The sequence below is a fragment of the Rhinolophus hipposideros genome (genome assembly GCF_964194185.1).
Source record: "Rhinolophus hipposideros genome assembly, chromosome: 7".
NCBI classification, from domain to species: Eukaryota; Metazoa; Chordata; class Mammalia; order Chiroptera; family Rhinolophidae; genus Rhinolophus; species Rhinolophus hipposideros.
In genome coordinates, this window is record NC_138053.1 from 37,215,393 (window position 1) to 37,242,322 (window position 26,930).

Consider the following 26,930-nt stretch of genomic DNA (forward strand, 5'->3'; position numbering starts at 1 on the left):
CCTTCATGATATACAACTAACAACCAGTCAGAAGAGACAATGAAATCCCATTACAATAAACTAAAGTGAAACAAAGATAAAATATCAAAATATATTTAAGGAGAAATGATGCCAAAACTGTATGAGGAAAATCTGAAACCTTTCCTAAAGGAAATAAAAGCAAACCTGCACAAATGGGATGTACGTCATGTTCTTAGATGAAAGCTCAGTATTGTGACTATGTCCATGCTAAAGTTAATTTATAAATTTAACATGTTTTTAACAAAAATTAAAGAGTTTATTGCTTCATTTGCTGGAACTAGGTAGGTTGATTTTAAAATCTTGTGCAAAAACAATTATCGCCAGGAAAAGGGGAAAAAAAAAGCACTAGTGGGTAGGCTGGTTGGCTCAGTTGGTTAGAGCACAGTGCTCATAACCAACTGAGCTGGTTCGATTCCCACATGGGCCAGTGAGCTGCGCCCTCCACAACTAGAGTGAAAACAACGACTTGAAGCTGATGGGTCTTGGAAAAAAGCACTGTTCCCCAATTGAAAAAAAAGAGAAAAGAAAAAGAAAAGAAAGTACTAGCAGAGATTAGCCCTACCAGCTATTAAAAATACTATGAGCCTTCAAAACTATAATAACTAAGATACATCCTATACTAGGAAAAACACCAAATCAAGAATTTAAATGTAAACAATAAAGCATTGAAAATGTTAGAAGGAAATATGAGCAATTCTTTCAAGCCTTTGTGACTTAAAATTCTAGAAGCCACAAAAGAAATGACTGATAAGTTCAGCTGCAAATAGAGAACATATGCGTGACAAAAGACAAGTGACAAATTGGAAAAATGTATTTGCAGCCCATCTTGTAGAGAAAGAGCTTATTTCCCCAACATATAAAGAGCTCCTAGATATTGAGAAGAAAAAGAAAAATAGGTCAATAGGAAAATGGTTAAAAGACATGAACAAACTGCTCACTGGAACAGAAATCCAAATAGCTCTTAAATATATGAAAGATGTTCAACCTCATTCATAATAAGAAAGGCTTATTAAAACATGGAGATGCTGTCTTTTTCCTATAAGAATGATAAAATCCAAAAGTCGATCATTGGGGGGAGGGGGGTTCACGGTGTGAGGGATGTAAAAAAAAAAAAAAATAATAAAATAAAACTAAAAAAAAAAAAAGTCGATCATTGGTGAGGCAATAGGGTTATGGAACAACAAAATTGCTGGTTGGTGTGCAATATGATTTAGGTCCCACAGAGAACAAGATCTTTCAAAACAAACACATGTACCTTCGACCCAGCAATCCCGCTTCTGGTATTTATCCTACAGACACACCTACACACATGCAAAATGCCACAAATGCAAGGTTATACACTCCAGCATTGTTTGAAAGAGCAGAATGTTGTAAAGAACCCAAATGTTTATCACGAGTCTAGTTAAATGAACTACTGTATACAGAGAAAGAATATGCAGTCGTTATAAACGAATGAGGAAGTTCTCCCTGTCCTGATAGGGTGGCTCTCCAAGATATATTTGTTTAGGTAAAAAAAGAGATAGATGTTTTGTAATCTATATCTATATCTATATATCATCTATATCTATGTATATTTATGTCTATATACATATACAAAGATATAGATATGTAGATACACACTCACATATATATAATGCTATTTTTTGTGTACTAAAGGGGAAATAGGAATATATATATATATTTGCATTTGCTTCTATCTGCATAAAGGCATACCGAAATGATCCACAGTAGACTAGTAAAAATGATTACCTTTGAGAGACATGAAAGTGTGATAATTGTGACAAAGGTGGGAGTGAAAATACTCAGGGTACATTGCATAATTTTGATTTTTAGACCATAGGTATGTATTACCTATTTTGTTTTGTTTTGTTTTTAAACTGAGAAAGAGAAACTATAGTCCAGTGTCACTTTTGAATTTAGGTGCAAAATCAAATATTACATAATGACTGCATAGATTTTGTTATAGAAATGCAAGAATGTTTCAGTATTGGGCAATATAGTAATATAGCACATTAGAAAGCCAAATAAGTAAACAAACAAACAAGCAAACTCCCAAACCAGAAAACAACCAATATAGTGTTGTAGGCATTCATTGACATCTAAAAGGCATCAACGTTGATAAATATTTGGTCCCAATAAAAACGGAGTAGGAACTGATGGATACCACCTTTACAGGGCTAACAATGTATCAATCAAATCAACAGCCAACAGCAAAGAACAAAGACATTCCCAGTACAGTCAGGAACTGGATAACTTGTTTCTATGACAACTTTTATTTAAGTGTCCTGCAAGTTCAGGTCAAGGCCTTAAGGAAAAAGTAATGAATTAAATCGGAAAACCGGAGGTAAAGTTGTCATAATTTGTTCTTGACATGATTGACTATCTTGAAAAACAAAGAGAATCAATCAGAAAAGTATTAGGACTAATTAGATGGGCGCATACGGGAGTGGACCAGGGGATGCTGAAGGGACTGGAGTAAGCTGTGTGCCCCTGTGAACCTTCCCTTCTTGACAAACTGGCTCCCAGAAACAAATAATCACACACCACACGTTTATCTCCCCCAGTGCCCAAAAGACTTCTACTTTGTTCTGCTCCAACGACTTCCGAAGAGATGTGCTTGCTTCCTGTAAGACATGTGACAAAGTGGGGCACAGAAGGTTTTGCACTGGCTTCTTCAGTCAAACCACTAGCTGGGAAGATGAGAAAGGAGAGAGACATTTCAGGCAGAAGAGAATAAGAACAACATGGAGGCCGTGCAATATCTTGGAGTGAGCGGGGACTTCCCTGCAAAGTAGTTCAGTATCACTGTGTACAAGGGATGAGCCCCAAGACACGGGGTGAACTGAAGAGAGAAGCAGGGCCGGTGTAGAAATGGCCTTGAACCTCCAGGCCAGTGGTCCTATATATTATTTTGTAAAAGACATAACCGATGGCAGGGATGTGCCATGATCCACTCACATTTATGTTGGAACTTTAATAATAATAGCTACCATGGGAAATTCTTTTGCTTTTAACCCCTGGTTCTATAGTTTTGAGGGGAACTCAGAGAGGAAGGAAATAATGCAATGGTAAAATCAAGTGGCACACTTAATTGGGTGGGTGTGATGGAACATGGGACTCACTCATTAAATATGTGTTGATTGAACTGACAATACTAATGGTGTATATGCATGAGCTGTCATATTTAAACCCTGTGGAAGAAAAGAGTTCTTTTGAACAATGACCACTTGACTGGGCATTTTGATAAACTGTACTGATCTGACTTCTGGCAGTCACACATCATATAAGTATTCCAACTATTTTCAGTTACCTTCATATCCAAGTTCTTAGAAACAGTTTCTACCGCAGACACGAGCTCTTGAATTGTTTTTTCAGTTTGCTGGTGCTCGTGCCTGATGAAATGCATATCTCCAGAAAGCTTCACAATGCTGGAATCACATCTAGAGGCAAGATGGAAATTGGTGGTGAGATCAATAGGCTCATAACATTTGTTAATACTACAGTAGGATGTGTGTATTCATTTGATGGCAAAAGTTCTAAAGTTCTTTGAATAACGAGTTGGTAGATGTAGGAGCATATACAGGACTCTCCTTCATTTTCCTCTTCTCTTCCTGATGGGAGAGAAACCAGGTTGGATGTTAACACTCCGGCCCGAATCGGAGAAGTCACTTGGAGTAGATGAAGACACTGGAATGGAGTTGGAAATTGGGAGGAAAGTTTTAGCCTGCTCTGTTAACTCAGTTCTAGAAGTGCCAGCAGATTTTCATGTTTTGGGAATATTCCCTGCTGTGGATGGTAAGGCAAAGTTGAAATTTTTTCCTCTTCTATATCATACTTTGAATCTATTTTTCTCCTATTAGCCTCTTTCCTTGGCTCCCAGATTGGTAATTCTCTTCTGGTTAGAAAAAATGTCCTGGCCCACCCAAGTCTTTTAACCCATCTTCAAAACACAACTTCCCTCCTCTTAGCTCCACTCAAAATGCCTGCTCCTTGAGTGGTCTCAATCAAGTGTTGTCTTATATTAGGACAAAAATAATTCACACTAACACGTGAATAAAGCTTTGGCCCTTAAGTGGCGTTGGGTAATTTAAGGAAGGGAACTCTAATGATACGGGGCTGGAATGAAAGATTAACCATCTTCCCAGCATGTCAGGGAACTCTACACCACCACACCACTCAGACCCCTCGGGAGAGCAGGTTACGTATTGTGTGGATCACAAGTTTCAGTATGCTCCTATGTGTGTGAAAGACAGGAGAGAGAACGCTGATGGGCTGAGTCTTTTCTACAGGAATGATCAGAGATCCCTTTGAAGTCTGCCCTTTTTTAAAGTAACTGTTTAGACGGTCATCAAATAATATATATTAGGAAACATATTTTCATGTTATCATGCTAAGTGCTACACATATTGTTTGTTTTATGACTGTCAACATTATTAGGACCCAGAAATACGTTTCTTAAGATTTTTTTTGGTGCCAATATTGAGCCCAAGGTGAGTTAGGATGGTAATTTTGCCTGAGCAATACCTTGAAGGGACAGATTCCAGGCGACTGTGGTTGGGGGTGGGGAGACTGTTGGGAAGAAAAATTTAAAAAATAAATAAATAAAGAATTAATCTAATCAAATGGAAGCCACATGGTTTACACTAATGTCATGATCAAAAGCCATTTCAGACATTTGTATACGTAAAATGCTATTGTCAGAACAACTTCTATTTTTGGATAGTTAGAATATTCTTCCGTAAGTCCACATTCAGACCCCCAAAGACTACACAGGAGTAGTTGCTGCTGCCACTCACTCCCTCACACTTCTCTCTCCACCCCCACCTTTTTCCCCCTCCTCTGGGACAGCTGGTCTGTGTAGTGTAGGCTAGAGGTTAAGGATTTGGTCTCTGGTGTCACATAGACCAGGCTTTGGATCCAGATTCCGCTGCTTCCTAGGTTTGTGAACTGGGACAAGTTTCTCAACCTCCATGAAGGGCTAATGATGCCGAGATCCCTGCATGTAACTGCACAGTTTGTCCACCACACAACTCCAGGGCCTGCCAGACATAGGTGATGATGTGACTTGTGTCTCCTGGAACGCTCCATGTACCCAAACCCATACATGTAGCTGTCCTGAATAGTGATACTTCATAGGGTTATTTAAAGATGAAAGGAGGTAATGAATGAAAGCATTTAGCCAGTACCTGGCACAGAGGAAGCACCCACACAAGATCAGCAGAATGTCACTTAAACATGATAATGTTATCCTCTTACTTAAAATCTTCCCATGGCTATTGATAACCTTCTACATAAAGTTCAAACTCTTTATCTTGGCCCACAAGATCCCTTATCATCCAACTCTGGACCACTTCTCTAGCTTTATCTCCCAGTCTCTCATCTCTCGAAATGCAAATCCCAAAATACCAGAATTAAAATACTTTTCTCAAAGGTAGGCCTTTGAACATGTCACAATAATTCATCCCTTTGTTCTTTTGCACGTTATTTCTTAAATGTGTGACTTTTCCCCCCACTCTTCCTTTTCTAGCTAACTGCTACCTAGCTTTAAAAACTCATCTCAAATTTCACGTCCTCCAGGAAGACTTCCCAATGTCCCAAGCTGATCTGGATAGTCCCATAACACCCCAGGCTTTCATTATAATGCTCACCTCATGGCTTATATTCGTGGCTTGTTTTCCCAGGTAGACTGTAAACAGCTGTGGAAAGGGGGACTGTGTTGCTGAATCCCTGAATCCTAGCACACTGCCCAGCATATGGTAAGTGCTTAATATATTTTTGTTGAATTGAATGAAGAAGTTTGCCTTACATGTTAATCACCTAGTTCTTATTTGGTTATTGACACTTCAGAGTGATTTACAAGATGGAGGTAGGGGTATTCCAGGATTGAGGAAAGAGGTGCAGAAGATGTAGCGATGGGAGGGTGTTCACGGTCAGCCATTACCAAGTTATCTTTGCTGTGTCTACCCGAGTAGTCCTGCCACTGTGAATACCTACAGATTTTTACTGAATTGTTACCATTATTCTTTTGATTTAGAAATCTCGTACCAAAGGTGTTATTCAAAATTTTATCCATTGGCAGTAAATCCCTTTGTTAGACTTATATATGTATATATGTAGTTCTTACATATTTTAAATGTTTTAAAAATTATAATTTGACACCTCTGGGGATTTTATAAGTGGTTATGAGGATGTGTCTTTGTATGGATGTTGGCATTTGCACAGTTGAAGTCTGTCGAGAAGACTCTTGTTACTTGTGGATCAAACTGGACACACTGGATGAGGGGACTTTTATCGAAACCTTGGATCTTAAGTAGCATGAGCTTTTTAAATTCTATGACACGCTTTCTCAACTACCACCTCATCAGTTTAGCTTAATATAAAGACAGTATCTTGTTTGGAACTTGTTTGGAACAATAAGGAACTTATTTGGGAATGAGAATTCAGTGCCCGAGAACTGACTGCTACTAAATGTTAGTTAATGCTGCTTCTCACCTGGCGACTCGTCCTCGAAGATCTCCAACTCCTTGAAGGTGTTTGGTGTTTAGCTCCTGTACTGCAAAATTAGTTCCTGTGGCTGCCTGATCTCTAACTCTTATTTGGTCTTCTAAAATCTGTAATTTTAAGGAAAAATTCCCATTAATTTCCCATCACACGTAAGAAAATATTATTCAAAGCTGAGGTTACATAATTGAATGCATTTTCAAGTTAGGCTAATAGTATAAATGAGTGAGAGAGTCCTATGTCAGAGAGAGGCCATCCCTGCCTTATCCCAGGGACGCAGTGGTGGCTTACTTCCAACTGATTGTTGCACGTGAGAACAATGGTCCAATGGTGTTTCAACAGAAGCCAGAAATCTGGATTTTATGTTAAATATCTCAATTTTAAAATATTGACATTTTATTCAAAAGCTTTTAAAAATCCATACAAAACATACTTATTGTGCTGTTTGGCCATGGGTTGTCATTTGGCCATCATTGATACAAAAACTTTTCATTAAAACCTATTTCAGGATCGGTGGTAAGTTTAGAAAAAGGTATCTTTCATATGCATTAGGCAAGGCCCTTTACAGATTGAATCAGGAAACAATGAAGCTAATACAACACAAGAAAATCTGAATCAAAGTGTTTCACAAGCACAGAGTGGAAAAGGTTTGTTGTTCTAAACCTTTTTAGAGAAAATGAGAGATTTATAGCTCAACTGTCTTCAGATTTTGTCCTTGAGTATCCTTAGTCATGTCTTCATTAAAACTGGGTGTTCTAAAATAGAGCTGACTCTACATCAAGTTGGTGGTCCCAAGAACAGTAGTTTCTAATCTTTTGCATTCATATATAAATATTAATTTAATAATTGAAAAAAATTTGCTTGTCCATAGAAAAAATATTATATCATATTTGACATTCAAACAAATTGCAATGTAAAGTGAGGATATATAAAGATAATTTGTATTTACTCAGAAAAAAAGTGAGAGTATAGGACTTTGGAAAACACAAATAAATTTGTGATGTGGGAAAACATTCAAGTTTAGTTGCTATATTTGACGGAGGGATGAACTACGTTTAAACGTTATATTTATGAATCTTCTGAGAAAAAGAAGGATTTTTGTAGTAAGTGAATTATAGAAATTTCACAGACCATATACAGACTCTTGTCCATTTGTAAGTTGGCAGATCAAGACAACCTATATTTTAATTGAAGACATAAAAGTGTCAAAAATACTAGCTAGAGTTTTGTTTATTTTCATTTGTTTTTTTTATATGTGTGTAGGTGTCTTAGTCCAGGTTGCTATAACAAAATACCACAGACTGTGTAGTTTATAAAAACAGATTTATTTATTTATTTATTTATTTATTTACTTACTTACTTAAATAAACAATTTATTTCTCATAGTTGTGGAGGCTGGAAGTCCAGATCAGGGTGCCAGCCTGGTCTGGTTCTGGCAAGAGCCCTTTTGCGGGTTGCAGATTGCCAGCTTCTTCCTGTGTTCTTACATGGTGGAAGGGACTAGGGAGCTGTGTGGGCTTTCTCTGAAGAGGGCACTAATCCCATTCATGAGAGCTCCACCCTCATGACCTAAGCACCCCCCAAAGGCCCCACCTCCTAGTACCACGAAACTGGGCATTAGGATTGCAACATATGATTTGGAGTGACACAAACATTCAGACCATAACAGTAGATGTTGTTATGCTTTGTTTTGGTAAAGAATAGTGATGGAAGGGAACTTGCCCTACTAAATACTAAAACAACTTACAAAATAAAGATAAGTAAATCAGGATAGCTACATAGATCAATGTAACGTAACAAAGACCTTGGTAAATCTAAGAAAGAAATAATGCTATACGTGAGACTCACAAATCAAGGGGGGAGGAATTCTACAGATGGTTATGGGATTTCTGGTAAGTTATTTAGAAAATAATCCATTTAGATCCCTACTTCATGTCATACATCAGTATAGATTTTGGAAAAGACAGACTACAAATAAATAAAAAGTTAAACCATAAAAATAACAGATAATAGAGATAATTTCATCTTTGAAGAAATTACTGTTCCTAAAAGTAATGAGAGAAATCACAAAGCAAAATATTGGAATGTTTATATGAAATGTGTAAAAGTATTTTAAATACAATTAAAATATAAACAAAAAACTGGGAAAATATTTGTAACAAATGTTATTGTCAAAGGTTTCAGTGGTGTGCTACAATCAACATGCACATATTCGTGACAGCAAATTGTTCATGCTTCTTCCCATCTTCGTGTTCAGTCATGTTGGTGTTTGAAATCAATCAGGTGAGAGTATTTACACCATGGAAATAGGCAAACACTGCAAATTAGATTCGAATCACCCAGAAAAAAAATGTTTGCTGATTATTAAACATTTACCAACATACCACTGATTATTATCCTTAATAAGAAAGCTCTTCAAACCAATATAAATTAAAAAATCACTAACACCCTCCAAAATAAATTGACTAAAGACATTAACAGATTATTGACAGAGGAAATGCAAATTGTTATAGTCACTTTTAAGAAGTTAAAAAAAAAAAAGGGAACGATCTCATTACTATCCCATCAAATTAAGAAAGATGAAAAACAATAAATCTCAACGCTGGCATCAGCATAGTGAAGAAAGTACTGTCATATAATGCTAATGGAAGTGTAAATAGCTATTAACTTTCTGGAAAACAATTTCGAAATATGCATCAAAAGTTTTCACTGTGTCCATACCCTGGTAATCCTACTTCTAAGAATATATAGTATGGAAATAATCCAAATGCAGACACAAAGATATTTCAATATTAGGAGAATAATTAAGCAAATCATGGTGTACGCACCATGCAAAGAGCTTTTAGTGACATATGAAAGAGTTTATAATTTAATTTTATATTAAAGATTCTGCTTACAAACATAGTCTGAGTCTCCTAAATGGAATGTCTGAAAGCACTAGAATGAGATGCATCTGAGTGTTTGTAGAGATTGCCATTTGGTGGTGGAATTACAAGAAATTTTTTCCCAAGGTTTTAAACGTTTTTCTTAAACTTTCAAAATAATTACAATGAGCAAGTATTACTCTTATAAGTTTGGATAAAACACAATACAGTAATGTTATACATAAAATTCTCATTTCTTTAGTTAAAATAGTTTAATTTTAAAACAGCTAGTGGCTTAAAAATTGATATTTTAAAAAGAAACTAGCAACTTAACTACTGCAATTATGGTTGATTAAAAAAATTTTTTTCATGCCTTTTAATGACCCATGTGAGACTTCAACTCACACTTGGATCTATGTGGCCAGTTTGCAAATAGGCTGTTCTGGTTAATGAGTTTATATTCTTTTATAATATTTGAATAACATCCATTTCTCGGTAAACTGCTTATTACTTTATAGTCTTAGTTAGGTCGCCAGTTTCTTCTTGTTTTAACTACATTATCCATAACCTTTAAAATATTTTCTAATTCAGTTTTCTGCTCAATCAGACCAGTCCCCTTTATTTTCACTATATATGCCAAATTCTTAACATGATTGCAAATATCTTGAGATTTTACAATTTTTGGAAAACGATTCAGCTTTGTCTTTTTTTGAACTAATCTAAAATGATGATTATAGGGAAAGAATCTCTTAGCAAGGTTTCCAGAGATCTGGGAACTTTTCTCCTCTTAATGCTAAGAGTATTTTATTGGGGTATGATTGATAAGTATTAAAATGTAGCAATCAAAGTCTGTATCTGGATGAAGTTTGACAGATATAATCAACTACGTGTGAGCTACCCATATCAAAATGTGGAACATTCTATAAGTATTTTGATATTTCTCAGAATGCTGTTCTCTTCAATCACCAAGAAGTTTTGATTCCTAAATTAGTATCTAATTGTAGTGCTCTGCTATCCTTACTTGATTTTCTCATCTCAAAGGCACCGAGCCCCTTATCTCTTGTCACTTCCATGATACTCTATTATGCCTGGAAATACCTGTGACCACTATGAGAAGTGGCATTGACTTTCAGGCATGGAGTCAATTCAGTATGTGCTAAATACCAATAAAGTGTCTTTTGAAAGTTCACTAAGGTTGTTGTTTTTGTTAGTTTGTTGTTTTTTTTTTAACTTTCCACACTCCCTCAAATGCATTCTGGGGTCTGCCAGGCCCTACAGATAAAAAATAAATTAATAAATATCCTTAGTCTTAAATACAAAGTCACGAGGAAGTCCTTGCTGAGTCAATCTCACGTTGTTTTTTATTTTGTGTAATCCACTGTTCTCTCCAATAGTAGAAAAGGAGGTCATTGTAATCATCAATTCTCATGATAATTCCCCACATTTTTGGCCAGCTTCCTAAAGGGTACTCTTTGGAACCCTTATCTGAAAGTTGCTACCCCGGATTCATAGTCCACATCAGCACTTTAAAAACAGGTCTGAAAGACCTGTAGTGAAAACCTGTTTGTCTTTGTTTAACCCAAGCATTGTCTTTTTTGATCAGAAACTCTATTTTTCTTTTAACACCTTAAACATCATTCATTCATTCATTCATTCATTCATCTATTCAGAAAATATTTACTGAGTGCCATCTCCCAGGCATTCTCATCATCTGGTGTGGGACTTAGCAGTGAACAAAGTAAAGTCTTTTCTCTCATGGATATTGTATTTTAGAAGGGGAAAACAAACAATAAGGAACTACAGACCATGCTTGCTTGTGATAGTGCTATGGATAAAAATAATGTACAGTTTAAGGGAGATTATGACTGTTGGGGTACAGAGGGGTGCTGTTTCACAGTGTGTCAAGGGAATCCTCTCTGAGAAGGTGATATTTGATGAGGGACCTGATGGAAATGAAGAACATTTCATATGAATATCTAGCGGAAGATGGTCCAGCTAGAGTGAACAGCAGGTGCAAAGTCCCTGAAGCCAGAGTGTTTGCTATGTTCTAGGAAGAGCTGGGAGGCAGTTTGGCCAGAGTGAAGGAGTGAGCACTAGGAGGTGGGATACAAAGAGATTGTAGTGGTTCTATGAATCAGCATTGCCACTACCTTATGGAAACCTCTACTTGAAATGATTACATTAATAGAATCATGGAGATTTAGACTAAGATAAGCCCTTAACACAATGTTTGACATAATGCTAAACAACTGTCTTTGCTGTCACATAGATAGTCATCAAACTTTTTTTGACTAGAATTTCCTTCTACTTTTTGGCACAAATGAGCAGTTGGAATACCGAACTGTTTTCCTCAGAGGCAACTAAATGGTAATCATTTACACTTAAACAATAGCAACTCATTTCTATAGTTGAAAAATGACTTTGGTGGTTGATAATCGCTGTCAAGCAATGATCCCTCCATGGCAAACAAAGAACTACCTCAATGTTTTGGCTGAGTTTTTTGACGATGCTGGTGATGGTCTGGATATGGTTTTCCAGTAGCTTCCTGGCAAGTGACTCCTCTTTTTGAAAGCCTTGAGTCCCCTGAAGACAAGCAGAGATGTCCTCCTTGATGTGGAAGGCTTGTTCAAGGAGGAAAGCGATCGTGCGCTCCTGGCTGTTTAGCCTGGTGTCGAGCTGACTTCTCTGGGTGTTTGGAATGACAGGAAGGAAAGAATGATCCCTGGTCAGGAAAAGGAAACAACACCCAGGGTGTTACAAGAATGAGCTTGGAGGAGCCAGAAATATAACTTGCATCCTCACTTCTCTCATATTTTCTCCCCGGTGAGAAGCCTTCTAGGACTTCAGCACGGCATTGTTAGAATATTGGTCTATGTCTCATCTAAGAAGCTGATCTGACTTAGGCCTTGAGTTGCATGAAAAACATGCATTTTTCATGTTTTCCAAGCAGGAATTGTTCTGTATGTTACCTACTATTCTAACAAGCCAGGCTGGATCCACATAAGTTTAATACCTGTTAATTGGCTATTGAGAAGAAGGCTGCTTTCTTTTCCCCCCATTATTATTGAATGTTAGTTTCAGGTATACAGCATAATGATTAGACTTTTATATAATTTTTGAAGTGATCCCCCTGACTAGTCTAGTCCCCACCTGGCACTATACATAGTTATTACCATATTATTGACTATATTCCCTATGCTGTACTTTACATCCCTTGACTATTTTGTAACTACCAATTTGTACTTCTTAATCCCTTCGCCTTTTTCACCCATCCCCCTAGATACCCTCCCATCTGGCAACCATCAGTTTGTTCCCTGTATCTATGAGTTTGTTTCTGTTTTCTTTATTTTGTTCTTTAGACTCCACATATAAGTGAGAGCATATGGTATTTGTCTTTGTTTGACTTATTTCACTTAGCATGTCTTCTAGTCCATCCATGTTGTTGCAAATGGTAAGGTTTCATTCTGTTTTATGGCTGAGTAATATTCCATTGTATTCGTATATGTAATACATCTCTTAATCCATTGGTCTACCGATGGCGATTTAGGAGGTTGCTTCCATATCTTGGCTATTGTAAATAACACTGCAGTGAACATAGGGGTGCATATATCTTTTCAAATTCTCTTAGGTTTCTACAGATAAATATCCAGAAGTGGAATTGCTGGGTCATAAAGTAGTGTTATTTTTCATTTTCTTAAGGAACCTCCATACTGTTTTCCATAGTGGCTGCACCAATTTGCAATCCCACCAACAGTACATGAGAGTAAGATTCCTTTTTCCTATCACCTGCGTATCTGACGAATGGAGAAGGCTTTGCTAAGGGGTTTCATTAATCAGATTCCATCTATCACTCATATGGCTCAAAATCTTCTGGAAAATTACCCAATGGAACCTCATCTGTATGAAATCCATTCCTCTAAACTGCCAGTGTGCTGACAATGCTGACAATGCTATCTGGGAGTCCCAGGCTGAGGGGAGGAAGATGTCAGGCCCTGCTTATGGTGACACATGGTCTAGTAGTGGCTGCATATTTGCTCATTATTTTCCTTGAGATAGTGCTTCTTTCTGGCCTCTAGATAATTTCCAGCCTGCATTTGCCAGTGAAAGAGTATTTGCTCTCCCATCTTCAGTCCTGTACAAACACTTGTAAATTATGCTGCATTCCTCTCAAAATTTAGATTTTCTCTTAGGAGTTCCCAGTGTGGCAGACACTGAAGGTTACCTTCCCAATAGCCATCCTTCCCTTCTGCCTGATTTGATTCATCCTCCTGTCCCGTGTCCTGCAGGGAGCAGGCTAATCATGGTGGTCTCATTCTTCTGGGTTGAGATGCAGTTGGTTTAGGGAAGAGCATGTGAAGCAATTCTGGCTAATGAGACTCAAGAGGAACCCTACTATGGGGCTTCTGGGTAAGGTTTCTTTGCCTTCAAAGAGAGAAACATGGGAAGAAACTCTCCTTCCCTTTGCTGGATGTTGTCATGTCTCTGCTTGATGCCTGGAACTGCTGAAGCCATCTTGGGATCATGAGGAAAAAGACAATAGCAGAGAGGCAGGATAGAAAGCACTTGGGTTCCTGATGTTATTGAGCCTTTAAATTAACCAAACTCCAGATTTTTATTTTCATGTGAATTAATCAATGCCCTTACATTTAAGCCATTTTGGTTGGAGTGTTTTAATGTACCACTGAAAGCACTGTATCTATATCTAATAACTTACCAATAAAAATGTCAGTTGAAATAGAAATATATCAGTTAGCAAGAATTTACTAAAGGTCTGCTGTAGTCCATGTGCAATATACACTAGTTACATGCCTTAAAGAACTTACTCTAATTCAGTGTGTCTCATAAAGAAACTTGAATTAATATCATGGGGGTCGGGAAGTGAGGGAAGTTGTTAAAATGAAGATTCCTTGGCTCTACCATAAACCTACTAAATCATAATCTTGGGGGTTTGGTGGAGTGGAGGGCAAGAACATGTATTTAAAATAAACATTTATGTGATTCTAATCACATAAATTACTGTTCAATCGAACAGTACTGATTTAAGACCAGTCATGTGAATCAGTGAATAATAGAAGGCAGGATATATCATAAAGTGCTGAAATATGAAATATGGATTATGAACTGTCAAGTTATGTAGGTAGTCAGAAGCAGCTTGGCACGCTGGAAGGTGAGATAAACCGAGGGTAGAACATAGATTCTTCCACTTACCAACGAAGTGTTTCACTTAATTCATCTTGAATCACAGCTAACAGGCCCTACTTCACTGTATGGTTGTAAGTTTTGAGATAACAAGCGAGAAGCAAGTGGTAGGGGATGGTAAAACCAATGCCATACAGCGGCCCTGCAGTCTAGGGTTACGTAGGGCCCATTTGCACTCAGTCTTTGGACGTGCTGTTGGCTGCTGTCCAAAAAAGACTGTATCCAGAAAGAGATGAGGAAGCTGAACTTGGCTAGCAGAAAGGCCAATCGAACATGGCAGCCACTCCGCTGAGCTGCTAGGCTGCAGTCCTGCTGTCATGTCCTGTCTCAGTGTTGTTACTATTTGAAGGAGGCCGCTGAGGAGGGCAACCCCCAGTACTATGTGAATGTGCTTGCCTGCAACCGTGGGGACATCAATGACACACATACACTCTGGACTCTATTTCTTTTCCTTTAGTTTTTAAAGTTTATTTTTAAAAGTTATCTTGCATTTAAGTGGAGCGCATCCCTTTTTGAACTTTCTTTTCATGCCTGAGATTTACTATTAATTCTAATAATAATACTATTATTATTATTATTACTTATCAGTGATTCTGAATGAAGCACCAAAATGATGCTCTGTTTAATTCTATTCACAGGATTCCTGCAAGATCAACACAGAGTTTATATTTTTTACTATTTCCATTTACCATAAAAGAGAAAAATATTGTTTTCCAGCTGACCTGTCTCAGTCAACAACTGGAAGAACAAACATATGAACACTCAGTTTTCTAGGGGAGATGCCCATTGATACCACTGTTTAAATCATCAGATCATTCAAAAGATTAAAAACTGAGGCCGTGCACTGGCAGCACAGTGTGGTCGCCCTGATTCTTTCAGCAAATTAAAAAAAAAAAATCACTACTTTATTAGTATATTATATCAGTGGAACTTATATAGAAATTTAACTGTGAAAGGAAAGAAATAACAATATTCCAGACTAGTCCAGATGGAATTGCTAGCCCCAAGAGGAAGAATTCCTAGGGAGCTTTTTCAGAGAGATACTTGGGCTTTACATAAATCATTGATGATGATGTCGCTGACAACTGACTGTGAACAGATTTTCCACAAACTCTGAGTTCTGTTTCTCTGCAGTTCTGTGCGACTTACACCAGCTGTGCTGTTGCTGGCAGATGCAGCAGGACACAGAGCCTCTCACTTCTCTGCCTGTTCTGTTCTCGCGAATACAGAACTAAATATACTTAGGAGAGTCTGAAAACCATGTTGGCAGCCTGTAATACTCAAGACCCCAAAATTTGAAAAGTTAAATCCTTTTCTAGAACATGAAAGGGCATAACTGAAAAAAAGTTCATTTTTGTAAGAGCTAATCCATGACCAGGTGTATTCTGAGTGCATAGAGTCCTGCAAAATATATAAATATAAATACAGAAATAGTGAAATTTTATAGAACATTCTTTGTGTCTCACAAAAATAGTGTGTGTGTGGAGCGATGAAATTGAAATATATTTTCTAAAGTTTCTCCATTGCTTGTTTATAGCCACCCTGGCAGATGGATTTTGGTGGCTGCAGAAGCTGCTTTTGCTGAGTTTTGCATAGGGCTGAATGCTCTGGGGAGGTGAGGGAGGCAATTCAAGTTTCAGTGGATCAGTCCAGAAGGAGCAGACCAAAGCCAGTGTGGTTAGGCCAGCATGGGGATCTGCATGGAAGGGTCTAGAAAGCAGAGGACTCCAAATAGTGACAGCCAAGAGGAGACTGGAGAAGGAGACTAGTTGTGGCTCTTTTACACAGAAAAGTTTTATGAGGCAAACTCTTCATGGTCAGGACGTTTTTAAATAAAATTACAGAATCAATGATGTACTGTTGTGACTGGCTTCCTTGTAGTGTCATGCAGGTTGGGAAGTGTTCCAGAGTCTCTTTGTGAATGCACAGTGGGCGTCTGGGTTACTCACAGGTAGAATGGATGTAAACTGCAGCAGCAAATTGTTCTGATGACATTGGGAGTTCCTATTGCATTGTGTAGTGCTCTTGAGACACTTTCCCATATTACCTCACTATGTTTAAAGGGTGTGTATCATTTATGTGAGTTTCCGGGGAAAGAACACTGTACCTGGAGTCAGAAGACCTGGGTTCAAGTTCTGTTTCTGCTACTTACTACCTTTAACCTTTTTTAGATTGTCCAGAAGAGAGTTCCTTGTTGTTCTGTGGACATAATGATTCCTACCCTAACCAACTGGCTGAGGGAATCAATGTAATTAACACATTTGATGTACTTTGTAACGCCTACAAGCTTTACAGACATACATTCTTATAATTATTGGTCATTATTAGATGGTGTTATTGATTGAATTGTATATCCCTTTCCCTGCCCTCAAAGAAGAGATATGTTGCAATCCTAAACACTAGTGCCTCAGAATGTGACTTAATTTGGAAATAGGGTTGTTGCAAATGTAATTAGTTACAGTGAGGTCATACTGGAGTCGGGTGGGCCCCTAATCCAATATGACTCGTGTCCTTATAAGGAATGGCCACGTGAGGACAGGGACACACAGGGAGCGTATCACGTGAAGAGAGAGGAAGCACTTGGAGTCATGCGTTGACAAGCCAAGGGATGCCAGAAACTGGGACAGAGACAGGCATGGAGCAGGTGCACCCTCAGGTCCCGCAGAAGGAACCCACCCTGCTGGCACCTTGATTTTGGACTTCCAATCCCCAGAATTGGGAAGCAGTACATTTCTGTTGTTTTAAGCCACCCCGTGTGTGGTGCTGTGTTATATCAGCCCTAGAAAACTAACACAGATGGTAAATTATTTGAGGGGAGTTCTTAGTACAGGAGCAATGTAAGGATTTGATTATTATACGACCTTGTTTCTATTTAGTGCTTATGGACAACATACGGCTTTCATAAACATTATTTCATTTCATCCTCACAACCACCCTGAGGCATAAATGAAATTTTTCTCAATTTAGGTGGAAACCGAGGCTTGGAGATTGTCACTCACTCAGCTGGGAAACATTTTAACCTGCCTCTTTGGCTCTTTGTCCTACATCACAGCAGCTTTGTGCAGATGAATGAGTAGCTCTTTTTGTTATATTTGTGTTTTTCTCAGAGAGAGAAGATGTACTTATTCCTCTGCTTTTTAATATGTAACTTATGTAATTTTCATTCCAGTTACTTTCCCTCTGCTTGGCTCATGTGTCTCCCTGGAGTCCTAAGGGTCCTCTTTGAGGCCAGAGGTTGGAGGGGCTCCGTCTCTGCTCTAGAGAACTGAGACTGGCCTCAGCCTGACCTCAGCAGAGTTCTCACACTTGAGCAGAAGCTCTTCAGTGTGGCAAGAGTCCAGAGAGCCTCCTGGGGCAGCAGGGACCAAGCTCATAGGGGCAGACGCTGCCCTGAGTGATTTTGGAGTGCGCTGTGTGTAATGCCCAGTTCCTGCCGCTGTGTCCACCTCTAGCCAGCGTCTACCCCGTCAGAGGCAGGGGGCAGTGAGAAGAGGCTAGAGAGAGAAGGATAAAAGGCCGCCCTGTGGCTGACAGCAGTGCTTCTGAGGTGCAGCTGAGATGCTGTGAGATCAGGCTGCCTATACACTGCAGAGGGGCACCCACGGAGCAAGAGCAGAAATCTGTGGCTGTGTCACATCTCCACGCCAGGGAGAGGATGGAGGTGAAGATGTCCCAGGGCGTGTGTATGTGCATTGAAAGGACAGCTGACAGGGAGTGTTAAGAAACAGAAGAGTAGTTAAGAAAATAGGCTTTGAAATAACATAGACATAAATTTCTGGGTGAGTATCTTGGTTATGTCATAGCATTATATAACTTTGGGTCAATATTTGACTCCTCTGCACCCCAGGGTCTTCTCTTCATCTTTAAAATAGTGACACTATCCACCTCTTAGGGTTATTGTGAGGATGAAATGAGATGATTAACACTGAGGAAAAGCTGGAAGCTCTAATATTAAATATGGTTAGTGGTGCCAGGGAACTGTTCAGGTTGGAAGAGGGTCTGCCAGGTAATAAGAAAAACTTTCTAACAGGTGAGAGTGCCCCACGTATCCCTTCCTTCCTTTATAAGCTGTGCAGACTATTTTGAGATTTCTCAGCTGGGAGCTAATTACTCTCAAAGATGGATATTACATTGCAAAATAAAACCCGAAAGATCTCCACCCAAACATGACTTATCCCATAGAAAGCTCAACGACAGCATTTTGTTTTTCTTTCTTGTGTACAGTAATGTGAAATATCCATCTTCATCATGTAGCAACAAAAGCAGTACATCACGGTATAATAAAACATCTGCCATGGTACTAAGAAAACACCTTGAAGATGAATCCTTTTCATATCCTGAATGCCATATTCTATCACAAGGTGAAATCATTAATCATTGATTATTTTGCCCATTTGACTTACTGATAGTTTTGTGTGTCCGAACTTTAAGTAGCATTCCTTGGCTGTCAGCCAGACCCTCATCTTCCCAAAAGGTATCATTGAGAGAATTTATGAGATAGATGTTGGCTACAGCCCAGCTGGCACAACTCAGTACAAAACAATTTCATTTCCCAGATGCAGGTAGTATCACAGTTCAGGTTCATACTTCCTTCCTTTCCCTCCAGTCATCTTCGCCCCCTTGCTGTTCCTGCCACACCACAGGGACGTTCCTGCCACACCACAGGGACGTTCCTGCCACACCACAGGGACGTTCCTGCCACACCACAGGGACGTTCCTGCCTTAGAAACTTTGCTCTTCCTCGAGATGGTGGCCAACTCCCTCATCTGGTTGTCACTCAAATGCCAGCTTCTCAGTGAGGTCTGCTCTTGTCACTCTGTTTAACAAGCTGTGTCCCTTCCTCCTGCTAGACCAGAAGCTCCAGGAGGGCAGGGGCTTTGTCGGCTTTTTTCACTGACAACTCGCCATAGTGCCTGGCACATAGTAGATACTCAATAAATGTTTGTTAAGTGAAAAAATGGTCATGACTGATTTTTGAAGGCCAAAGAATCTTAGGTATGGATGAGCCCTTATAAATTATTTGATTTAGTGGTGAGAAATACATATGTGTGTGTGTGTGTGTGTGTGTGTGTGTTTATATGTATATATATATATATATATATATATATATATATATATATATTTTTTTTTTAATTTTTAATTTTTTTATTTTTTTAAAGGAGTGTCAACTGAAGAAAAATAAAAAGCAATTTATGGATCAAATTTATTTTCCATTCAGAATTAAATCCTATGGAGGGAATAGTATATGTGTGTAAATCTTAGCCACTTACTTTTTTACATAAAAGAGTATTTTTGAGAAATTGTGGGCCGAGTTGAGCAATAGCAGGTAGAGACTAATCCCCATCGCAGAAATGAAATCTGGATCTTGTCTTGAACACAGACAACCCTTGGCACTCAGGATGCTCATCACTCATTCACTTAAAACCCAGTCGCATTTTACAGAGCTTGCCCAGAGAGAAGACCTTTTTCTCAAGGTCACGTAGCTGGTTAGAGGCAGATTCAGGAGTAGGCCTGAGGTGCCTGGCCTCCATGCAGCACTCCTTCCACCAGTAGGAGGAAAAGAAGAAAAACAACGCTTTGGTACTCGGCTCAATTAAGCTTAAATGTACATTGGATACACTGTTATAAAATCAGTGGATATCAGCTCATTGTGAATCGGTGAACATATGGAAATCAGAATTATTTACTGTCTTTAATGTAGTGTCACCGTAATTGTCTCATAAATGATTGCAAGCATTCCACCTCCCCCTACCCCATGGGTTATCAATGTGACCTAACAATTTAACAAGTACTAGTAATGTGTGGGTGTTGCTCCAGCTGCCTGAGCTGAGAAGCGCCCTGTAAACACTCCATCTGCCTATCTTTTAAATGTGGTTATATCTAGGCAAACCTTGTTCATAGGATAGGCATTACCTCTTTTGTTGCTGGATTTTAATTTTTTTTGGTTGTTGTTAGTATTACCTATAAACATACCCACATAGATTTCTAAGGCAGAAACTCTGAGAATGTGACGTATATATTGAGGTAATTTAATGTGTCAGTAATAACTTTTACTTGTATAAGTACTTTGTTTGCATATTGATAAATTTGTTACCATTCAATGAGTACTATGACTTGCAGGATGAAGTTATTTTAAACTTGATTGTTTTTTATGTTTATTTTTTTGGATTCAACAAGTCAATTCAAAACATCTGCAGTGATGATTGAAATGCCTGAATGCCATTTTGCTTTTCCAGTTAACCAGGTACCCAGGAGTCTACTGCTCTAAGCAGAGTCAAAGTCTCACCATTACTCTCCATTAAATCTGTCAACTATAGTTTCTCAACAATCCATGTTCAGTAGGGATATCAGCAACATGAGACCATGGAGTGCCTGTCTTTAGGGAGCTTGCAGCCTGTTCTGGACGATTAGTGGGGAGAGACCAGAAGAAAACTAACCATTTCATGGGCTACATAGAAAGTTCTAGATACATGGCTTAGCAAGAGAAGAGCTGTGGGAGAGATCAAGGTAGAAAATGAATGTTGGGGCCAGATAATCTTCATGTTTTTGCTTTGAATTATGGACTGTTTCTTCCCCTTTTTCTTAATTTTAGTTTCTCTGGAATCCAAGAAATGGCAAAAATTTCCTTGGGTTTCTTTTGAAGTCTGTTGCCATCTTCCAGGAATTTGTTCTCTCAGTTCCTGGAATGTAGGTCACCAGTTAGCCTGGGCTAAAGAAATTCACTTAGGTTTATATTGGAATTTAATAGATCAGAAGAATGATTTCTAATTTCCATTGGTCACGTGGAGAATCAGGTGCAAACAGGTTTTCATTCTCCTTGGATGGCAAGGTTAGCTAATATATCCATTTATGATAAGTATTTTTGTGCATACCACATTCATTGCCCTTAACTCAGAAAAAAAATATTCTATCCAAAAATCATATTTTTAAACAGTAAAAAAAAAATCCTTTCTCTTGTTTAGCTCCATTTTCTCTAAATTATAGTCCCAATGTCATATAAGCAAATATAAGCTATGGGTAGCATGAAAAGAGGAGAGGAAATACTGTGATTGAACTGGTTGGAATGTATTAAATTCAATTCATTCAAGAATAGGACAATTCTTAATTGTGAACATATTGTGATAAAAATCAGTGAATTTGAAATTATCTTCATTGTTAAAGGTAATTGAAAACTAAAAATTCAGTATGTAGATTTTTCTCTTCACATTGACTCATTTCATTTGCTTAGTCCCTTTTTTTTCTGTGGTCATGATGTATACTTTAGGATCAGAATTATTTTAAAGCTGCAGTAGGTCCTAGACAACTTCTAATCTAACCTTTTCATTTGGCAAATGCAAGAGCCAAAGCCCAGAGACATTAAGGGACTGACGGAGATCACACAGAAAATTGTAGAAAGCCTGATATTAAATCCCAAGTGCCTTGAATACATTAGTAGGTGCATAAAATCCTCCTCTGACACATAGAATAGAAAACAACTCAAATTAATATGTATTGCTTCCGTGATCTCACCTTTTCAAACTGGAATTCTAGGATCTTTTGGACATTGCATATGTATCAATAATATGTTATATTTCCTAGTCCCAAGATTTGTCCTGTTCTGTAGACTTTCCCTGGATGAGCTCCAGGTGTGACACTATAAACAGCTGAACCAAAATTTTCTGATGATTAATTTAATATATTTCACATTTTCCTAATTTTTTATTATGAGATGTTAACAGATTTATTTGGTTTATTTTGAAAGTCATGGTTAACTATATCAGATCATAGCATATGCCATTCATCGGCTGTGTTGTATTATTTTATTCATAAATCTACAGGAACCTACGGAGGTTATTTAAAGAGGGGCAGTAAAAATCGGCTTGCTCTGTCAATCAGAGAACAATAGAATAGAGAGGCTTGTCTTTCAGAGATGGTTTAAGTCTGTCTCTTTCAAAAGCAGAAGACTAATTTAGATGAACTCAAAGCTCTCAGTCAGGCACTTAAATCTCTGAATCATTAAATACAGTAAATAGTTAAAACTAGTTGTAAATCACAGACTTACTTGTTAACATATTCAACTAGATCTGTAGAATTCTTGGTTGACATTTTGGCTGGAGATAATCTTACCTAAAACAGAAATTATGGGTTTAGAATGTATCAGTTACTTTACAGGGAAATCTTGTCCATCTTGTCCTTATACAAATTTTTTAATTTTAAACAAAATATATACTATAGATCATAGACCATCAGCTCAGTTAATCTTGCACATGCCCCATTTGTATTGCTAGAGACTAAAACCAAAATTAGTTTCTGGGAAGATAACTAGAGAGCTGTATTTCACGGATTTGGTATCACAGTCAAGAAAAACTTTTTGGAAAGGTCAAAGCCATAGATTACTTTTAGATAATTTTTTTAATGAAATAGCCAATGATAACTGGAGAGTTGTATTTCACAGATTTGGTATCACAGGAAAATCTTTTTGGAAAGGTCAAAGCCATAGATTACTCTTGGATGATTTTTTTAATGAAATAGCCAATATCCTGTCATGCTGAATTCTGAGGGGAATCAGCTACTCTTCAAAAACAAAGCCAAAAGCTAGAAAACTAGTCTATTCAAGTAATTTTGTTTTCTAAGAAAGCTGGATGCCACATTGTTATAGTCAATGAGAAAGAAAACTACAGAGCACAGTTATGTACATAACCTATTGGTAGTATTAAACATAGCTGGCCATGTGAACACTTAATTACTGTAATAAAATGGTACCACTAGGGAGTTCTATTTGCATGAAAGTTCATATTTTTTGCAGCATTTCTAGGAAGAAAGAAGAAACAGTAGTCACTGTTTTACATATGCTGAATCTGTTTTCAACTCTGATGTTCTTTTATTTTTAAGTTTCAAAAGAAGACCCATTTTTATCCTCAATAGAGAGAGAATGAATGGCATTCCACCTCATTTTAAAACTTAAACAAAATATGTTCCTAGGCTATTTTTTCTTGGTTTATGTTATTGTATAGTATAATGGTGATCAGACTATGTTAAGACTCACATACACAAATCATTCCTTTTGCAAGTGCTTGAGGAACTACCACTTCTTAATTTAGAGCCTAGGAAAATTAATTGGCAATCTCCCTTTCTCCTCCAACAAAACTTAAAAGTAAAAGGTAAGTCAATTATTAAGGAAGCTAATAAAGATCACCTGACAATAATCAGGCTCTCCTGACCTGGCCCTCTTGGTGGTAGGCAACCAGAGCAGGCTCCATGCTACAAAGGATGGAGCCCACGAGCCACGATGATGGTGCTTTAGACCCTCTCTCCCTATTGCTGAGTGGGGTCTGCAGTGGGGCTGCCCCTCGGAAGCCTGGGCTTTCCCTGTAGCAGGAATACATTGATCTACTGGGTGCCAAGGTATCCACGCTGTGAAAACCATCCTAATTCACTAGGGATTGTGACTAGCCTTTTGCCCTGGTTTGTGTTTTCACTCCAGTTTTCCTCTCAAACAGGGCTAGGCCCTGGGCTCCTCAATTACTAGTGCCAACTCTTTCCTTCTCACCTCTCCACTGCTGCCCCTGCCTGTGAGAGTCTGTTTGTGGTATTTCCTCAACAACTGACTGGTCCCCAACCTGTGTGTTTGGTGCTTCGTGGGCTTTTGTAAGTATTTTTGGAATCAAATAGTATGACAAACATTGTATCTAAGGACACTAAATTATTGGGTTTTTGTCTTCTTTTCTCCTTGAGTGAAACAGATATGTATGTTTTATTAATTTTTAAGTCTTATTTGGAAAATCATAAATAGCATCCTCTCAAAATGCACTCACTTTTAAAGTAACAAGTGTTAAACCTGATGATGGAGGAAATCTTGGAAAAATGTAGAAAAATGAAAGATACAGTAAAAAATATTTTCACTTAGAATTCTACTACCTAGATCAAAAGCCATTAACATCGTGGCACATTTCTTTTTTTCTATGCCTTTTTAAATGTATCTAAAACAGTAAATTTTTATATCTTTGCTAATTGACTATAGGAGTCAGCTCTGTTTCATCCCTGTTCCTACAAGCTAGAATGTAATTATATAAAAATTCTCACAAACAACCTGGTGATTATTATGCGACTTGTCCACATGTCGGTTTTGACCTGTTTCATAATGATACTTTAAAATGTTGTAGTCCTTTATGGCTTAATGACCTATAGAACACGTTCACGTATATGATCTGATTTTATTTTTCCAACAGTCCTGTAAGGTAGGAATCATTATCTTTACCAAAAGGATAACATTAGTTACCTTAAGTATCTGAAATCCTTCTTTATTACAGAAAGAATTTAAGATGATAATTTTTATAGGTGAGGAAGCTGAGGAGCAGAGAAGTAACAGACTTGTTCAAGATCATATAGATGGTGATAATACTCATGTTATAGCTATTGACTGAGTCCTTCCTACCTGCTAAGTCCTTTACCTTGGTGGCTCATTCAAACCCCACTTCTTTGTAAGATAGGCTTCACTAGTCCGTTTCATAGAAGAGAGAACAGAGAGGTTACGTGATTGCTGAAAGTCACACAGCTAATGTGTGGTACAGCCAATAGATGCAAAATATCAGCGCTTGATATTATGCTCGTTTCCAGTGCTCTTTTCATCACAAGAAGCTGGTTAGGTATTATGAGAATTACAAAGCAAGTCTAAAAACACTGCTTCTTTGAATGTTCTTTTGCATTACTGGTGAACATAAGACAAGACCGCTAAAGAAACATACTATTTAGCTATTCTTTTTCATGTGAGAGATAACGTCTGTACCTTGAGTTTATCATAGTTTCTTTTGAATCTTTATACAAGTAAATTATCAAATTTTTATTAACATTAACTTTTAGCCCTGCAAATTAAAAGTCAGTCCAATGAATGTATTCACAAATCGAGACCCTTTTGCTTTTCAGTTTGTGCTGGCGTCAGTCACTTTATCAAAGTAGGAAAAAAACCAGGAAATACGGGTAGAGTGAAAAGAAAAACAATTCTTCCAGGATTCCTTACAACTCTCTAAGTGAAGCTAAGCTCTAAAGAAGCTGAACAAAATATGCTATTTTTAATCAGAATATCTAAAAATACTTGCTTGGTCACTGGTGGAGCCAGGAAAGGGGCCATCCGGTTCATCTAGTTGTTCTTCTGCAGTCGGGGAGGTACTTTTGTTTACATCTGTATCTAGGCAACCAGAAGGCTGAATCAGATCAGGAACGATGGCAAGTGAATTTTTGCGGTGGTGGTAGTTTCTTTAAAATTGAGGGCAGTTTCTGAACATATGGTGAAGGTTAAAGGGAGCCTTCCAATTTGTTCTACACTCGCCTCTTCCCTCCTTCCCTACCCCAATTCCCCTCAGGGACCCCATCACATCTATTGTCAACTAGAAGTACTTATTAACTCAGCTACTTACATTAGACATTTTGAAAACTTTGTTGAAAGGCACGCATTGAGATCAACCCCTTTTAAAATAATAGGGAGTGATTTCTCCCCCTACTGTGCCCAAGCCATCCAACTGTCTTCTTTAGGACTTATTACCTTGTTTATATATACTATGAAATATAAGTCAGATAGGAAATAGGAAGGTATGAGAAATTTAGAGATCTTGAGTAATCTGTGAGACAAATACCTGAACTCATGATGCTTGATTTCTTGGCTTTCTTTTTGTTAATTTGATTTTTTTTGAAAGGAAACAGAGATTTTTTTTTTTTTCCCCTCTCTTTCTCAGAAAACCCAAGTACTAAGGAAACTTGATCGCATCCTGACTAAACATGAAGATGTTTCTGGGACGTCTTCCTGAGGTGGCTCAGCAGCATTGTGACTGCAGGAAGGGTCTGTGATGTCAGTGGGATTGGCCCTCACACTTTAAATTCTTAAATCCCTGGGATTTAGGAGCTTCAAGGGCCTTCTTACTGCTCATTGTCATAACAATCACTAGGTTCTGTCACCTCTTTGTCTCATTAGATGGCAAAGGGCCATTTTAAAATTGATATTTCACACCCTTTCCCTGATTTCACCTTCACAGTAAAAAGACCAATTTCCGTCAGAACCAACAACACAAATGAAAGGCTGCAGTCCTCCCGAATCTTCCTCTATCATGTTTGTTAAGGAAGCCAACTCTTTTAAAAGGCCACTAGGGGGAGTTTGACAAAGAATGTAGCAATGACAGCAGGTGGCACCAGGCTTTACATAAAATACTGAACTCTGGCTGTTTAGAAGAAATTTCGTTCAGTTATTTCACCAATAACGTGGATTGTTTTAGCTCTGAAATATTTTCCCAAGTCTTAAAATTGGAATTTGCATGGTTTACTAATACTACTAGGCCCGCATATATAGAAATGATACTTTTGGCTGTGTTCCTTTTC

The 26,930-nt window shown here is 38.0% G+C and overlaps 1 protein-coding gene across 1 annotated transcript in view; it reads right to left on the bottom strand.

Annotated features, from left to right (window-relative positions):
• The window catches only part of FAM81B (family with sequence similarity 81 member B), a 38,763-nt gene extending 13,047 nt beyond the window's left edge, over positions 1 to 25,716 (bottom strand). Inside the window, exons 1-5 of the mRNA XM_081054071.1 lie at positions 25,661 to 25,716; positions 22,627 to 22,691; positions 11,865 to 12,108; positions 6,514 to 6,632; positions 3,332 to 3,461 (exon numbers count right to left, since the gene is read on the bottom strand). Of these exons, the coding sequence (XP_080910197.1) occupies positions 3,332 to 3,461; positions 6,514 to 6,632; positions 11,865 to 12,108; positions 22,627 to 22,670 (537 nt within the window). The 5' untranslated portion in view covers positions 22,671 to 22,691; positions 25,661 to 25,716. The remainder of the gene's footprint in view (positions 1 to 3,331; positions 3,462 to 6,513; positions 6,633 to 11,864; positions 12,109 to 22,626; positions 22,692 to 25,660) is intronic.
• Between the last annotated feature and the right edge of the window lie 1,214 nt (positions 25,717 to 26,930).